General features: G+C 44.7%; 2 protein-coding genes across 6 annotated transcripts in view; both read left to right on the top strand.

The window, feature by feature from the left end:
• The window catches only part of LOC125425819 (ankyrin repeat and SAM domain-containing protein 1A-like), a 148,915-nt gene extending 148,290 nt beyond the window's left edge, over positions 1–625 (top strand). The window contains exon 4 of the mRNA XM_048483496.1: positions 522–625. Coding sequence (XP_048339453.1) covers positions 522–625 — 104 coding nt within the window. The remainder of the gene's footprint in view (positions 1–521) is intronic.
• Positions 626–1,216: 591 nt separating this feature from the next.
• The window catches only part of ANKRD44 (ankyrin repeat domain 44), a 99,351-nt gene continuing 85,153 nt past the window's right edge, over positions 1,217–15,414 (top strand). For all 5 annotated transcript variants that reach the window (XR_007243453.1, XM_048483484.1, XM_048483483.1 and 2 more), the window contains exons 1-5: positions 1,217–1,304; positions 7,847–7,989; positions 9,135–9,347; positions 10,134–10,212; positions 13,696–13,810. Coding sequence is in view for 4 of the 5 variants with exons in the window: in XM_048483484.1 (XP_048339441.1) it covers positions 1,217–1,304; positions 7,847–7,989; positions 9,135–9,347; positions 10,134–10,212; positions 13,696–13,810 (638 nt within the window). In the remaining variant the exon portion in view is untranslated. The remainder of the gene's footprint in view (positions 1,305–7,846; positions 7,990–9,134; positions 9,348–10,133; positions 10,213–13,695; positions 13,811–15,414) is intronic.

Below are 15,414 nucleotides of genomic sequence, written 5' to 3'. Positions count from 1 at the left end.
CATCGGAAAACACATATTTCTGATGGTCTTAGGAACCGAGACACAAATCATTTTATGGTTGGGGGTCACCACAACATGAGGAACTGTATTAAAGAGTCATGGCATTAGGAAGGTTGAGAACCACTGTTCTAAATGTATGCAGTATAGGGGAATGTTTGAGTGACATTTGTTGAAGCCCCTTGCTCAGGATTAATGTGTTTAGAGCCCTGACCTGGATAGCCCAGGCTAGGCCACTCTTATCTGATATTGGAAGCCGAGTGGGGTCGACCGTGGTTAGTCCTTGGATGGGAGACCACCAAGGAAGTCCAGGGTTGCTACACAAAGGCCGGCACACCACCTCTTCACATCTCTTGCCTTGAGAACCCCACCAGAGGCGCTGTAAGTCATCTGTGACTTGAGAGCCATGTCACCCAGAAAGACAGAAGTTGCCCACTGTGGGGGATTTGGATGCAATTATCACTTTGTTGCAACCTCCCAAATCCCCCCTTTGGTCAAATCTTGCTTTTCTGTTCCCTTTTTAGTACATGGAAAAGCAAAGACCGTTATGACCGTGGAATTTTGGAGCATTAAGATCCCTGTGAGTGACACAAACCAAAGAATGTCTTTAGGATGTCTCCAGCTGTGAAACCACCACTGGACATCTCTATCAGCATGGAGTATGACTAGCATAGTGTGAAAGAAGTTCTTGATGGGGGCTAAGTGATGGATCCCCAAGAGGTTTCTGGCCCGGCCGTGCCTATTCCTCTCAGAGAAGGTGGGATTCCCATAGAGTTGCTTGCCTTGTATTAGTGGCTGCTTCAAGTCTTGAATTTGGGGAAACCAGGACATATCTGATATGGGGAATTCTGGGCTCTTCTGCTTCTGCAAGAAATGATTTTTTTCCCACAAGGGCCAGAATTACATTGCAGGTGACTGTGCAAAGATGATGGGCACAATAAAGTGACACTTACCTGGAAGAGATTTTAAAGCTGTCCTTGATTTGTCTAAAATGGGGCTTTACCTATAACAATGCATATAACAATATTATGTGCACTTGTGCACCCACACATCTCAAGTCAATAGGCACTGGGAAAGATGTGTGTTTATAGATAGTATCAGCAAATCATGTGTGTTCCTCAGTTAATCCAGAAGCACCTACTTGACAGCCCAGCTTGGACAACCTCAGTCAACACGACAAAGATTGATGTGTGTTGTGTTTTTGTTTGCCTCGCTCCAGATGATGAACTTGCTTCTGGCCAAAGGGGCCAACATCAACGCGTTTGACAAAAAGGATCGAAGAGCGTTGCATTGGGCAGCTTACATGGGTAAGAGCGTTTCCTTTTGTTAAAAGAAAACATCCCAGGTTCTTACCAAGTGATCTACATTGCAGGAGGTTATGAAAACCAGGACCCTTTGTACATGCAGTGCTTACCCCACGGCTGTCAGCTTTGTGGTGGGGTTCCCCCATGTGTTTTGTTTAAACAGGAATCTCCTGATGCAAAGCTGAGCTGAACTTCATTTTGCCCACCTGTTCTATCCGTGCAGTCTCTAACTAGAAAGGCTGCCTACTGCTTTTCCCCCCACTGTGTAGTGTCCAGCATTACTTTGCTAGACCCTTTAAACTGAGTGTTGATTTCAGTGGTCTATTGCCCCAGCAATAGACTGGCGGCATCAAAAAAATTTTTTTAATGAAAGCAAGCTCTACTGATCACTCTGAATTTCTGGCCCAAAGAGTGCGGGGAAGGCAGGGAGGAGTGAGAAAACCTGACGAAAGTGAAGTGCGTGATGACGACTCCCTGCTCTTTCCCTGTGAAGGGAGAGGAAAAGTCACACTTTCAGAGGTTTTGGAAACTGCAGAGATTCTCTGATTTGAGGAATGGTGAGATTGGGAAAGGGTGAAATCTGTGTATTACAGACCTTGGTGAGTTCCGCAGGGCCTGTAAGACAGAGCTATTCCACCGGGATTTTGGAGGGGCTGGCTGGAGTTCCACCGCCCCCCATTAAAAATCAAAACTGCCAGCCTGGACCATCTGGTTGGGCCCCAAGTCCATCATGGGCCCTGCCTATCTCCTCCCCTTCCCTTCCCTTCTTCTTCCTTTTCTTTCCTGGCCTTAGATCAGGCGCCTGTATATATGTGTTTACGCAATCTGGCTGTTTTTAATGTATTTATTGATTGCTGCTGAGTTTTAATGGTTTAACTTTTATGTTGTATTATTTGCTGTCAGGAACAGCCGTGTTGGGAGCCGTCCGAGCCCTTCGGGGATGAGGCGGCCTACAAATTTAATTAATTAAGTAACTAACTAACAAACAAACAAACAAACAAATAAATAAATGCGAATGAGACCATAACTATGTAAATGGCCCAGGAATCCTTTCATGGGTATCTAGTTATTTATCCAAGAGCAACAATTCACCTGGCGCTTCGAAAAGTGACAGCAACTAAGCCCCCCACCCCGAGGTATATTTGAGCCAAAGAGACAAGAAGAAATCTGGATGTGAGGATAGAGGCAAATGTGAATTTGTTTCAGTTACATGTTAGAATCCAAAGCATCCACTTTTCTGTGGAAAACATGGTATGAAAGCCAGGAGAAACATTGTGCTTTTCTGTTCTTGCCAATTAAAAAAGTACTTTTTTCTTGATCTTTTATCAGCTCGATAGTCTAGTCTGGTCTGAATTCATCAGAGTTTGAAAGTTAAGAAGGATTGCCGAAGGCTTTCATGGCTGGATTCAACTGGCCGTGGTGAGTTTTCCGGGCTGTGTGGCCGTGGTCTGGTAGATCTTGTTCCTAACATTTCGCCTGCATCTGTGGCCGGCATAGTCAGAGGCGTATCACAGAGAGAAGTCTGTTACACACTGTGTCCAGTGGAGACTTCTCTCTGTGATACACCTCTGAAGATGCCAGCCACAGATGCAGGCAAAACATTAGGAACAAGATCTACCAGACCACGGCCACACAACCCGGAAAACTCACCGGAACCGAAGAAGGATTGGCTGTGGTCAGCACTTGAATGGGTGACCACCAAGGAGGTCTGGGGAAGGCAGTGGCAGATTACTTCTCTTCCCTTGGAAAGACCATGAGGTGGAACTTCATGGGCTTTCAATGAGCCAGTCACGACTTCAGGGCGCACAATTATTATATTCCTGATCTTGTATTTAAAACAGTACCTCGGCACATTTGATAATTTCTGTAGCACTTCCCCTTTCTCCTCGCCACACCCATCCGTACTCCAGCCTGGTGGTCTGGCCAATAATGCGCCTGAAATCATCCATCGGCTTTGATGACTTAGCTGGGGATTCTGTGTACTTTTCCCATCAGCTGTACTCTTGTGGCCCACATGTGGTTGCTCCTTGGTTGGGCGCACGGCTTGTAAGGACGGTTGAAAGTGTAGGCTGATCTTATGCTGTGCATGCTAATATTGGTACTAACGCTGGAGGAAGGTCATTATTTCCAGGGGGATTTCTACATGTGCTGGTGTTGTATTTCTGCGCTGGATGTCTTAATGCTCCCACTGCCTCCAGAACTTGGGGGGAGGGGAGAGGAATCACCTCTCAATCGTGCTCATTTTTGAATGCTGCTGATTTTAGAATGCTGAAAAGACATGATCAGCAACAGACGGCAGCGGACAACGGGGGCTGCACTTGTCCTAAAAAAACAAGCTGACTAAAAAGATCATACGTTGATACTATAAAATTCAGTAGGACAAAAGCCACTGAAACATATTCCTCTTCTGAAAGCCCCGTTTTCCTCTTGTGCATCAAAGAAATGCTGAACCTGGGAGGCCGGGTGACATTCACGTTAGCAGAATTCTCTGAGAATATCTGGTAAAAGACAGGGTGTTTTAAGCAAAGAAACATTTTTATGACTTTTTCCATGCAAAAGGAAAAGTGTCAGTGTTGGGGTAGTACTGAGTTACATGGAGAGAGAATAAAATCGAGGAGAGACGGTTAAGTGTAGACAGCTGCGAATGTTTCCCTGTCAGGGAAGGAACATTCACGTGAATGAAGGAAGGAAGCCAAGCCAAAGGTGTGATGTGACATGTGATGGACTACTGATGAAATCTGAAAACTTTTGCAAACACTATTGAATTACATTCAGTTCTTTGTTGCACGTTGGCTTTGGTCCCATTTCAAATATTTCTCTAGATATAAGACATTGCCAGAAAGCAGACTACAAGAATGGCTTTGTGTCTTTATTGATGCAGCTGATAGGAGTAAAGCCCAATGCTGGGGTTCCCGCAAAGATGCCCTGGCCTTATGCTCATTAGTCCCTTGCAGAGAAAAAGAATATTTGCAAATGAACATGGGTAGGAAGAGCCAAAGACTGGACAACTTAGATCTGATTATTTCACAGGTGTTAGGTCTCGAACCTTGAAGCAATAAATGGACTCTGTATTGTTGATCAGCATTTATTGATAAGCATCAAAGCACCCAGCTTGTCAAAGCCAGTTCTGGCAAACCTGGTTTTTGCTAACCCCTTTATGCTAATGTTAGTCTCCCCGCCCATTTTCTCAAAGAATGTGAGAAAGAGTTAGTTTGGAGCTAAGGCGTCCAAGGTCAGCGATAGAGATAGAGCCACCTGCTCTCCTGTCCTCACAGGACAACGGAAACAATCCCATTTCCCATGAGACGAAAAGTGTCAGGTGTGACCCTAGTTATCTACTCGGTGTGTGAAGCCATAAAGCAAAGATCAAGGAAAGAATGTCCCAGAACAGCAATGGTAACATATAGCAGGCTGGTTACATGTATCCTGTAGCAATTACATTGAGCTAGGAATGCATTTCAATCAACTAAGTACAATCCCCCTGACAACAGGGTGGCCGTTTTGGTTCTGCAATAGAAGAGTTAGATTCAAGTCCAGTAGCATCTTGGAGGCTCACAAACATTTGGGAGGTATAAGCTTTTGAGAGTGAAAGCTGTGACTCTCAAAAGCTTAAACCCCCCAAATCTTGTTTGTCTGATGAAGGAAGCATTGAAACTGACAAATCTTGTTGGTCTCTGACAGGTCTGACTGAGGGAGATTTGACCCTTGAAAGCTCGTGCCCTGAAAATCTTGCTGGCCTCTGACATGCTATTGGATGCAAGTTTAGCCCTGATCATGGCAAATTATTTTCAGGAAGGTCATGACTTTCAGGTGTCAGGCGCCAGAGCCAGCGGGGGGCTCTGTCACCATCCTGTGGGTATGGCAAAGGTGGAGCAGGAGGATGGGCCCCAAGCCCGTCAAAAAGGGGCAGAGGACAAGGGGGTGCTAGCCATTCCCAAGCTTTTTCCAGGGATGGAAAGTATTTCCAGTATTTCTCACTGAGGGTATACAGAGCTCAATCTTCACCACTGCAGCAGCCTCAGGCTGGGAACGAAGGGGGGTGAATCTTCACACTGGTCTACCTTTTTCCATGGGACTCTTCTTTCAGTCTCCTCCCCTTTTTGCTGTTGGGACAGGAGTAGCCTCAATCGTCAGAGGCGTTCCTCCCATTGGACAAAGTGGGCAGCTGCCCAGGGCGCCACCGTGTGGTGGGCGACAAAATTGCAGGTTCATTTGTGGGGGATTTTGTATTTTCAGTATTTTTTCCGTTTTTGGCCTGCAGGGGGCGCAGATTTTATGCTAGCAGCACCAACATTTCAGGGTTTTTTTGAGAGACTCTCCTGATGACATGACCCGGGTTTGGTGAGGTTTGGTTTAGGGAGTTCAAAGTAATGGACTCCCAAAGGGAGTGCCCCGTCCCCCATTGTTTCCAATGGGAGCTAATAGGAGATGGGGGCTACACATTTGAGGGTCCATAACTTTGGACCCCCTGAACCAAACTTCACCAAACCTGGGTGGTATCATCAGTAGGGTCTCACGAAGATACTCTGAAATGTTGGTGCTGCTATCTTAATAATTGCACCCCTGACAACAGGCACCCCCTAAATTTCCCCAGATTCTCTTTTTAAGTCCACTCCCTTCCTGCCAATGCTTGCTTGCTTGCTCGCTCGCTCGCTCGCTCGCTCTCTTTCTTTCTTTCTTTCTTTCTTTCTTTCTTTCTTTCTTTCTTTCTTTCTTTCTTTCTTTCTCTCAATGCCTAATAAAGGTTATTGTTATTATTATTACTAAATCCACCCCCTTTGGCGTGGATTTAAAGGGAGAATCTGAGGTCCCCAGTTTTAACATTGAAAGGGATGCTGTTTCAGGGTGGGGGAGAATCCACCCCAAAATAGCATCACTTTCAATGTTGTTTAAACTGGGGACACCAGATTCTCCCTTTAAGGTGGATTTAAAAGGAGAATCTGGGCTCCCTAGTTTAAACACCATTGAAAATGATGCTGTTTGGGGGTGGATTCCAGCATCACTTGTTTAAACTAGAGAGCCCAGATTCTCCTTTTAAATCCACCTTAAAGGGGGAATCTGGGGTTCCCAGTTTAAATAACATTGAAAGTGATGCTGTTTCCCCCAATTGGGGGGACTGGATACAACACCATAAAATGTTTTCATAGCAGTAATAAAACATTTTCAAAGCATTTTGAAAATGTTTTCCAAAAATTATTTCTGCTGTGTGGCATGGCCCATTGCTGTGTTCAGATTTGTGAGCTGGGGGATGTTCTATAATGTGATGGTGACTTTGAAAGGACCTGGTGTAAAAAATCATTGTTTGGTCACGGTAGGGGAGGGTGGCCGCCCATGAGGGGGCATCAGGTTTTTCCCAGGGTTCCAGTTTGCCTAGGTACGCCTCTGTCAAGCGTGTCCTCACTGGCTGTAGCCTGGAAGAGCTCGAATAGTTCCACATGGTCCCTTCAAGTCCTTCTGCTTTCCTCCAAGGTGAGCCAATCCCGAGTGAGGGCTCCCATCCCTGGAAAAAGTTTGGGAATGGCTAGCACCCCCTTGTGGTCAAGCTCGGACATCCTCCCTGGACTTACCCCATCAGGAATCTGTTGAACTGGGGAGGCATGGCTTTGGTTGCTGCCACTTTGTTGCCAGCTGGCAATTCATTTCTGCCAAGCCCTGAGTCCTCCTCTGCCCCTTTTTGATGAACTGGGGGCCCATCCTCCTGCTCCACCTTTGCCAGACTTGATTACCTTTTCTCAGGCAAGAGTAATCAAACGACACAGATGGTTGCTTGGCTTTGCAGGCAGGTTTGTGAATTTAGAAAATGTGGGGAGGGGTTTTTTATGCCAGAAAAAGAATTCTAAAAATTTAACCTGGCCAGCATTTTAACATATTCCCCAAGGAAAATATTTAGTTTTAAAATCAGGGGCACAAAAGATGAATTTATTCTGTGTGAATCTAGCACAGATTAAGCTTACTGTAGAATTGGACTTTTGCTGTATGGATGTATATTTCTTTTTATACAGTTCAGTGACTTCAATAAATTATAATTGATTGAACTCCACTGCACCAGAATATAATTTGAACTGTGCAGGTTTCTTTGGAAGCAAATGCAGTGAATTTGTTGAGACCGTTTGTCCTGCATCAGTTCAGTTTATATAGAGTGGGTAGGGAGCACCAAAAACCTAAGTTGTCTTTGCTTTGTAAAAATTAAAGCACTCTGGAAAACTACTGGCTAAGATAACTCTAGCCAGTTAGATATGAACAGGTGTGCGTGGGAGCAGGTGGTCCCTCAGATATGCTGATCACAAGCCTTATAGAGCTTTCAAGGTCAACCCCAATAATGTTCAGCTCTCTTAAAAGGTTTCTTTGCAGCTATTTCACCTTTGCAGCTATTTCTTTGCAGCGATTTCAGCTCTCTTAAAAGGTTTCTTTGCAGCTATTTCAGCGTGCTTGGAGTGTACTTATTTGCAGCACTGTCAACATTTCTAACTCCAAAGTGAAACAATTTAAGGGAAACTGCACATTACGTAGAGGTAAAACATGCAATTGTTCTTTTCTTTTCTAAGGTCACTTGGAAGTTGTTGCGTTGCTGATCAGTCACGGTGCGGAGGTTACCTCGAAGGATAAGAAAGGGTACACGCCACTGCATGCCGCTGCATCCAATGGTCAGATCAGCGTAGTGAAACACCTCCTCAATCTCGGGGTGGAGGTAAGAAACGGGGGGGGGGCTGTTTTTAATAAGCACTGTAATTCTTTTCTTTCTTCTTCTTCTTGGGCTATATTCCCCTTGAGGGGGTTAGCACTGACATTTTCTGTGCCAAATTTGGGGCATTTTCAGTGGTAAGGTTGACAGCATGCATGTCTTTAGCAATGCTGTCCATCCACTGTTTCTTTGGTCTTCCACGTGGGTCTCCAGGGTCAAAGTTTAGGGCCATTTTTGCAACAGAAGTCTCCCCCTGTTGCGTAATGTGGCCATACCACCGGAACCGTGCTTCCCTCATTTTCTTTGTTATTGGTGTAATTCCAAGACTTTGTCATATGTCTTTGTTTATAACATGAGTGAAAAAAGTCAAGCCAAGCATCCACTGGAGCATCTTCATTTCCATCCCATGAAGGGTTTGTTCATGTTTCCAAGTTGTTGGCCAACAATGAACCAGAAATGAACCAGAAACCGTTCCTTAGCTACACATATAAATAAATAAAAACCGGAAGCCTCGAGTTTCTGAATATTTTTCTTCAAAATTTCTATTGCGTGCTGATAAAAAGCCGCCAGTTTTAAGGTCTGCCTTTTAGACTTCCCTCAAAAAAATCTGAGAAGACGTATTCTTTTTCAAGAAGATATTGTGAATCACATTTTTAAAACAGGGAAGCTTCATCTCAGATGTTTCTTGGGATGAAAGCATTCCCTTATACCACAGGTGTCAAACTCGCGGCCCTCCATATGTTATGGACTTTAGTTCCCATCATCCCCTGCCAACATGCTGCTGGCAGGGGATGATGGGAACTGTAGTCCATAACATATGGAGGGTGTGACCCCCCCAAAAAGAAATGGGGCCTGGAGATCTCCCAGAATTATAACTGATCTCCAGATGCCAGAAAGAAATGGCTGCTTTGGAGGGGGGACTCTGTGGTATTATACCCCACTGAGGTCTTCCCCCTCCACACACCCCACCATCTCCAGGTTCACCCCAAATCTCCAGGAATTTGCCAACCTGCAGTTGGAACCCCCTACGGTAACAGTCCCATGGCTGCTCTGCTCTCCAGCTGTGCCAAGAAGCACATGCAGCTGTGACTGAGGCAAAAGCCAACAAGCTGATATCTGTCGTTGAATGAAGTGTCCCCGCCTCCTTGCAGATCGACGAGATGAACATCTACGGGAATACTGCGCTCCATATTGCTTGCTACAATGGTCAGGATGCTGTGGCCAGTGAGCTGATCGACTATGGGGCTAACGTCAACCAGCCTAACAACAACGGGTTCACGCCTTTGCATTTTGCGGCAGCTTCCACTCATGGGGCCCTTTGTCTGGAACTGTTGGTGAACAATGGGGCAGACGTCAATATCCAGGTAAAGCCAGGCATTTTCCACTTTGAAGGGCTACTATTCATCTCTGCTTAGGGTTAAAGCTTTTAAATTGCCGAGGAGCACATGCCGAGGGGTGGCTGAGGGGTACTGGGGAGGTCTGGCTAACCCGGGATGTCTGGGTTATGGTTGTGAGACGTACAGGCAACTGATCACATTGATTTCATTAATAGTAATATACAGGAGGGGAAAACAGGTCACTTTAGCCCATAATGGAATGAAAATTGGATAAGGAAATCTTGTGGGCTTTCTGACGGTGGCAGAGCCACGTAGACTCTCATGCCTGACTTTCCCACAAGGATCTACCCTGAAGCATGTGAGAAAGGTGGGCAGGAAATGTTCTGTGTGTTGCAGCTCATGCTATTATGGCATTTAACGCATGCTTCAGACTCAATTTGTGACACACTTGCCCAAAAGGAGTTGCCTTTTGTTGCAGTCCTTGATTGCAAATAGAAATTGGGCAGGGTGGAGATGGGATACCAACATGCATTACATTTCTCTGACATCTGTATTTCTGAAAAGCATATCGGCGGTTTCCCTTTGCTTTCTCTACAAACATTTTTTCTCTTTAAACCCACTTTTTAAGGCATCAGGTAAATGCTTTACCTTGAAGTCCGTCCATAAAACTTTTTTAAAACCTATGAACCGATCTCTGAAATTTTGAACAAACCATACATGTGGATAGGTGGCCTGGTTAACAGTTATCTTCCACCTGGACTTTAAATCACTCTGATTAAAGTTATTTGAGGTGTTTCTTTTTGTCCTTGACAGAGTACAGATGGGAAGAGTCCATTGCACATAACTGCTGTGCATGGGAGATTCACACGCTCACAAACCCTCATTCAGAATGGTAAGGCCGTCCTTTTACTGCATTCTTGGAGGTTTGCTTAAGTGTTTTTCTTTCTGAGCTGCAGACCAAAGGAGAAAAGACTCAAAAATCAACCAGTTCAGACACTCGAATGGGCAAGTTTTCGCTTTTGGGGCTTGTCTGCTATAACAGTTGTGGCTCATTAGCAGTAGCAGCCTCTGGAACACCAGGGCTCCGTTATGAGGAACTTGTGGGGTCCCTGTTTTGCTCAGAGAACTTGCATTAAAAATGTTTTTCTTTAATCTGAGAACCCTCCTCAGCTGAGCTGTTCTTGTTTTGCTGTCTTGTTTCACTCTACTACTTCTACCTTACTGGTTGTAAATGGATGCAGTCAATCCATAGTCAGTTTAACAGGAAATGACTTTAAAAGGGGGCTGGACAGAATCTTAGAGGAGAGGTCCATTAGGCTACAAGCCGTGGTGACTAAAGGAACCCTCCGTGTCCAAAGGCATCAATCAAACCTCTGATTACCCGTGCTAGGAGGCAACATCATGGTAAGGCCTCAGACTCTGTGCCGTGTTTGTTTGTTCCCCTGGAAGAGGTGGATGGGCATATGTGTGAAACAAGATGCTGGTCTCTTTATCTTGTGCTCTTATGATAGTGGTTTGGATCTCACCTAACTTTCTACAAGGAGGGGGTGTTGCTTTTGCTGATACCTCCACTTCCTCAGGAAATCTCTAAACCCACCACCACCACCACCACCGGTTGTTCCTTCAGGCCCCCTGTTGCCCATGAGCATCTATTTGGGATGTGTTTTAGAAAGCTGTGAGAGGGAGGAATTGGACAAAAACACCTCTGCTCCACACCCATAGCTAGAAGGGATGCACACCAGGGCTTCCTTTTGATTGGCATGTCTTCACTGCAGTCCCACGTGGGGACTGTGCATGCCTGCCATGAAGGTGTGACTAGAAGGCTTCTAGAAGCTTCTGAGTGCTAGGACATCTCTCCCCACTCCCTTCTTTCTAATTATGTCCAGCTCCTCATCTGACATGATAGCACGAGAAGCTTATTAATTTACTTTCTTTCTTATAATCTGCCTTTCTCTCAGGGACTCAAGGAGGATTACACATAATGAGTCAGGACAGTCAACAAATGATACATTCAGTAGCCAATACATTAAGATTTTGGAAGTCTGGAGCCACCAGCAAGAACTGAAGCATAGCGTTAAGTATTCACATGACACATTGAGCAGGACAGAAATTATGTCATAGGATCCTACTTACAATGAGCCACGTGCAACAGAATACACTACAGTCTACAACACTTAACCACATAAGTTTCTGAACTATTTTATCCAGTGCAACCATTGTGTAGAAAGACCAACTTTCAATTGTGGATCTGGGCAGTGGAGTTAAAAAAATTAAGAGAATATGGAAGAGAGGCCAGATACAGGTCATCATGGCAGGCCCATGTTAAACTCTGCCTGAGAGTAGGCGTGGTGTGGTTAAGAGGAGGTGGATTCTAATCTGGGTTTGATGCCCCAGTGGCAACAGATATGTAAATGGAGAACCGGGTTTAATTCCCCACTCCTCCACCTGAGAGGCAGAGGCTTATCTGGTGAACCAGATGTGTTTTCATACTCTTACACATTCCTGCTGGGTGACCTTGGGCTAGTCACAGTTTTCTCTGAACTCTCTCAGCCCCACCTACCTCACAAGGTGTCAGTTGTGGAGAGAGGAAGGGAGAGGAGTTTGTAAGCCAACTTGAGTCGCCTTACAGGAGAGAAAGGTGGGGTATAAATCCAAACTCTCCTCCTCCTCCTCCCTGGGTAATGTCTCCTAGTCCTCATCTTTGCCCTGACATCCACAGTACTGCTTGCTACTTCCAGTGATAGAGAAACGTGCAATGTGATTGTGTCGGATAGTCGGGTGCCTCTTTAGACATTATGGGTCAAATGAAGGAGAAACAGTCACAGACCTGTATTTGGCAGCATCGTCAACATCTGCCACAGCAACTTGGTCCACTTTTGATAAGATTTTTTTAGAAGGAGTGGGCACATCTGTGGAGAAACTGACAGATTATCTCATTCACCTCGATCTGAAACCCAACTGTTATAATGTTATCCACCAGAGTGACTATGTTCCAGTTAAACCATGCAAAACACATAGGCAATGTCTGAACGCTTGTCAGGAAATCTGTGCAAAAAACACCAAACTTGAATTTTCAGAAATGTGCTATGAATCATAATACATAATTACTGGTTCTAAATCATTTTTCAAACGAGAAGAAATAATGCTTTTGGTTGCAAGGTGGAGTGTTTGGAGATGAATGTGCTAGCTGCAGCCGGAGTAACATTGGTAGCAAATCAGAAAAGCAAACACATTTCTCGAGATCTGAATTGGCTAAAGAGAAAATAGGATATCATAGAGGTGAACAGTCTATTTGTATGAGGGTGAAGCTGATTTTTTTTCTTTTAACTTCTTAAGTTGCAAAGAAATAATCCTGTATGTTTTGGAACAGTCAGGAAATATAGGGTCATGCCCTGTTACTGTGGTTTCTGCTGTAGCATGATGGATAATTCAAAACAGATGACTTATTTGCATGGTGAGACTTTGTATTGCAAAACATTTAAGAATAACATAGAACACCTTTTATTTTGTGTGTTGGGACTAATGAGAGAGGGACGAATTTCTCGCAAATCCAGTAGCCCATCGCTGTTCATGATGTGCAGTACCATTTATTCATGGTCCATGGCCCAGTCACAAGATGCAGCCTCCGACTTGTTTTATTTCTACTGTAACGGCATTGTAATCATCTTAAAGTTAAATTTTGCAGGGAATTTGTTTGTTTTCCCCCTGCTTCAAGGATCATTTGTGGTGATCCTGGGAATTTATTAATTTATTAAGTTATTATCCCACTCCAACCACGGTCAGGCTTAAGGTGGCTTTTATGGCATATAAAATAACACACATTAAAATAGATATTAAAACAGACAGAACCATTCAAACCAGCCTATTTACAGATGGCGCAAGACAACATACTGTGACAGCCCTGCCCAAGGAAGGAGAGCACTGGTAGTAAAATCACGCTAAGAGGTTTTCATTCAGTTTATGGTCGTGGTGGTTAATGGTTGGTAATGGTTGGGAGGCTGATGAGTTGGGATAGGGTAGCAAGTGGCACCAACCAAAGGCCCGATGGAACATCTCTGTCTTATAGACCCTGCAGAACTGATTAAGATCCCTCAGGGCCCTGGTGTCAGCTGACAAAGTTCCACCAGCCTGGAGCCAGGGCTGAGAAAGCCCTGGCACTAATTGAGGCCAACCAAATGTCCTTAGGGCCACAGACCCCCAGCAAATTACTATTGGAGGAGCATAATGCCCTCCGCAAGCAATATGGGGAAACGTGGTCCCTAAAATGTGAGAAATGGAACGCTTGTGAATCGTGACAGTCTACTGTAACATGAAACCACTGCAGTGTGCCTGGTCTTCATGCATTTATTTTTGTGTTTGAAAATGTCATTTCCAGGAGGTGAAATCGACTGTGTCGATAAGGATGGCAATACTCCTCTCCATGTGGCTGCAAGATACGGACACGAACTTTTGATTAATACCCTAATAACCAATGGAGCTGATAGTGCCAGGTAGGGTTCTGTCCCTGTGCTGCTTTTAGCTGTCAGAAAAAGAGGGGGGCTGTCGGGGGCAGGGGGGCACAGTGTGAGTTTGGAAATAATGGTATAAGAATCACTGTGAATATTCTAGCAGAGGTAGCCAACATGAAGCTACATGGACCCAGTGGCTGCTGGCATTCGGTCTCAGTAATGCCAGATACATGTTGCTTAAAATGATAGAAGGTTGGAATGACATTTATTTAAATCTTTTCCTCTGAATTCTGAATAATACTTTCACCAGACCTAGTTTGGTTAATTTATTTTTATTTATTTTATTTTTCCATTTATATCCCACCCTCCTCAATAGGACTCAGGGTGGCAAACAGTTAACCATAAAACAGTATAAAAATACATAAAACCCAATAAAAACAATAGATCAACTCAACTCAGATGGTGACTTCCTTCCCCGCTATGCCCACAGGGCCAGCAGCAACATTCAGGACAGGTCAGCTGGCCAAATGCCTGGTGGAAAAGCTCCGTCTTACAGGCCCTGCGGAAACAATGCAGGTCCCGCAGGGCCCTGATCTCATTCGGGAGCTTATTCCACCAGGTGGGGGCACATCCTGTGGGCCAGGGACCTCCAAAAGATTTCCCTCCAAGGAGCAGAGGGAACAAACAGGGCAATACAGGGAGATGCGGTCCCTCAGCTATACAGGTTCAAGACTGCTAACGGCCTTAAGTAACTTCACATCATTTTATGGGTTGGATCGAACCAGCTGGGAAAGGGAAGAGAGAGTCCCCTTTGACCACTGAAAAGTATGTACTGGCAATCATAGAACTTGCCTGGTCAAAAGACATGTAGAATGGGGGCTGGTTGTGGAGAGGGCGAAAAGCAAGACTGAATGAGAAAGCTGCATGTTTGGAAGTGATTTTTCTTTCTGTTGGAAAAATGAGGACATTTATTTTTCAGATAGTAAATCTGAATTAAGAGAGTAAATTAAGAGAGAGGGGGGATCTTACTGTCTTTGAGAATTCTGACTTTTGTAGCTGGCTCCTTTAAAAAGTTTTCACTGATTCCTTTTCTTGGTGCTTAAGGTAGAACCGAACATTGCCAAGAGAAGTAGGTTCAGCCATCTGACTTATCTGCTCGAAACTTCTATTACATGCTTCACTGACCTGCATGTTGATCAAATAAAAGGCTTCTGCCAGTGGCTGAGTTGCCCAGTGAAGTGAGAAGGCGACTTGAAGATTTTGGGCAGACATCCGTGACAGGAGTGAAATTAGGTGCCTGGGACCTAGAATGAAAATCTGAAAATACATTAGTAAAACAAGATTGCATCTTGATCTTCTGAAGGGACATCTGGCAGCAAGGATTTTTGTGGCGAAATTAGCATGACTTGCCATCAAAGGACAAGAGCTAAGACTACCATGTGTTAAAAAGGTGAAGAAATCAGTGCTGGATTAAACATTGTACTCAGTATAGTAGAAAGAAACTTAACAGCTTGAGAGGTAGAGTGGGGGGGGGGGGGAGCCAGCCCACCTGGTTATAGTCAGGCTGAACATTTCAGCCCATGTTGACGTTCTTCATGCTGTCTGTCCTGCATTGTGTATTCAGACATTGATTTTGCTTCCTAGTT

This window comes from Sphaerodactylus townsendi, linkage group LG02 (genome assembly GCF_021028975.2).
Source record: "Sphaerodactylus townsendi isolate TG3544 linkage group LG02, MPM_Stown_v2.3, whole genome shotgun sequence".
NCBI lineage: Eukaryota > Metazoa > Chordata > Lepidosauria > Squamata > Sphaerodactylidae > Sphaerodactylus > Sphaerodactylus townsendi.
The sequence above is the reverse complement of the archived record's forward strand: the minus strand, read 5'-3'. Positions and strand labels throughout refer to the sequence as shown.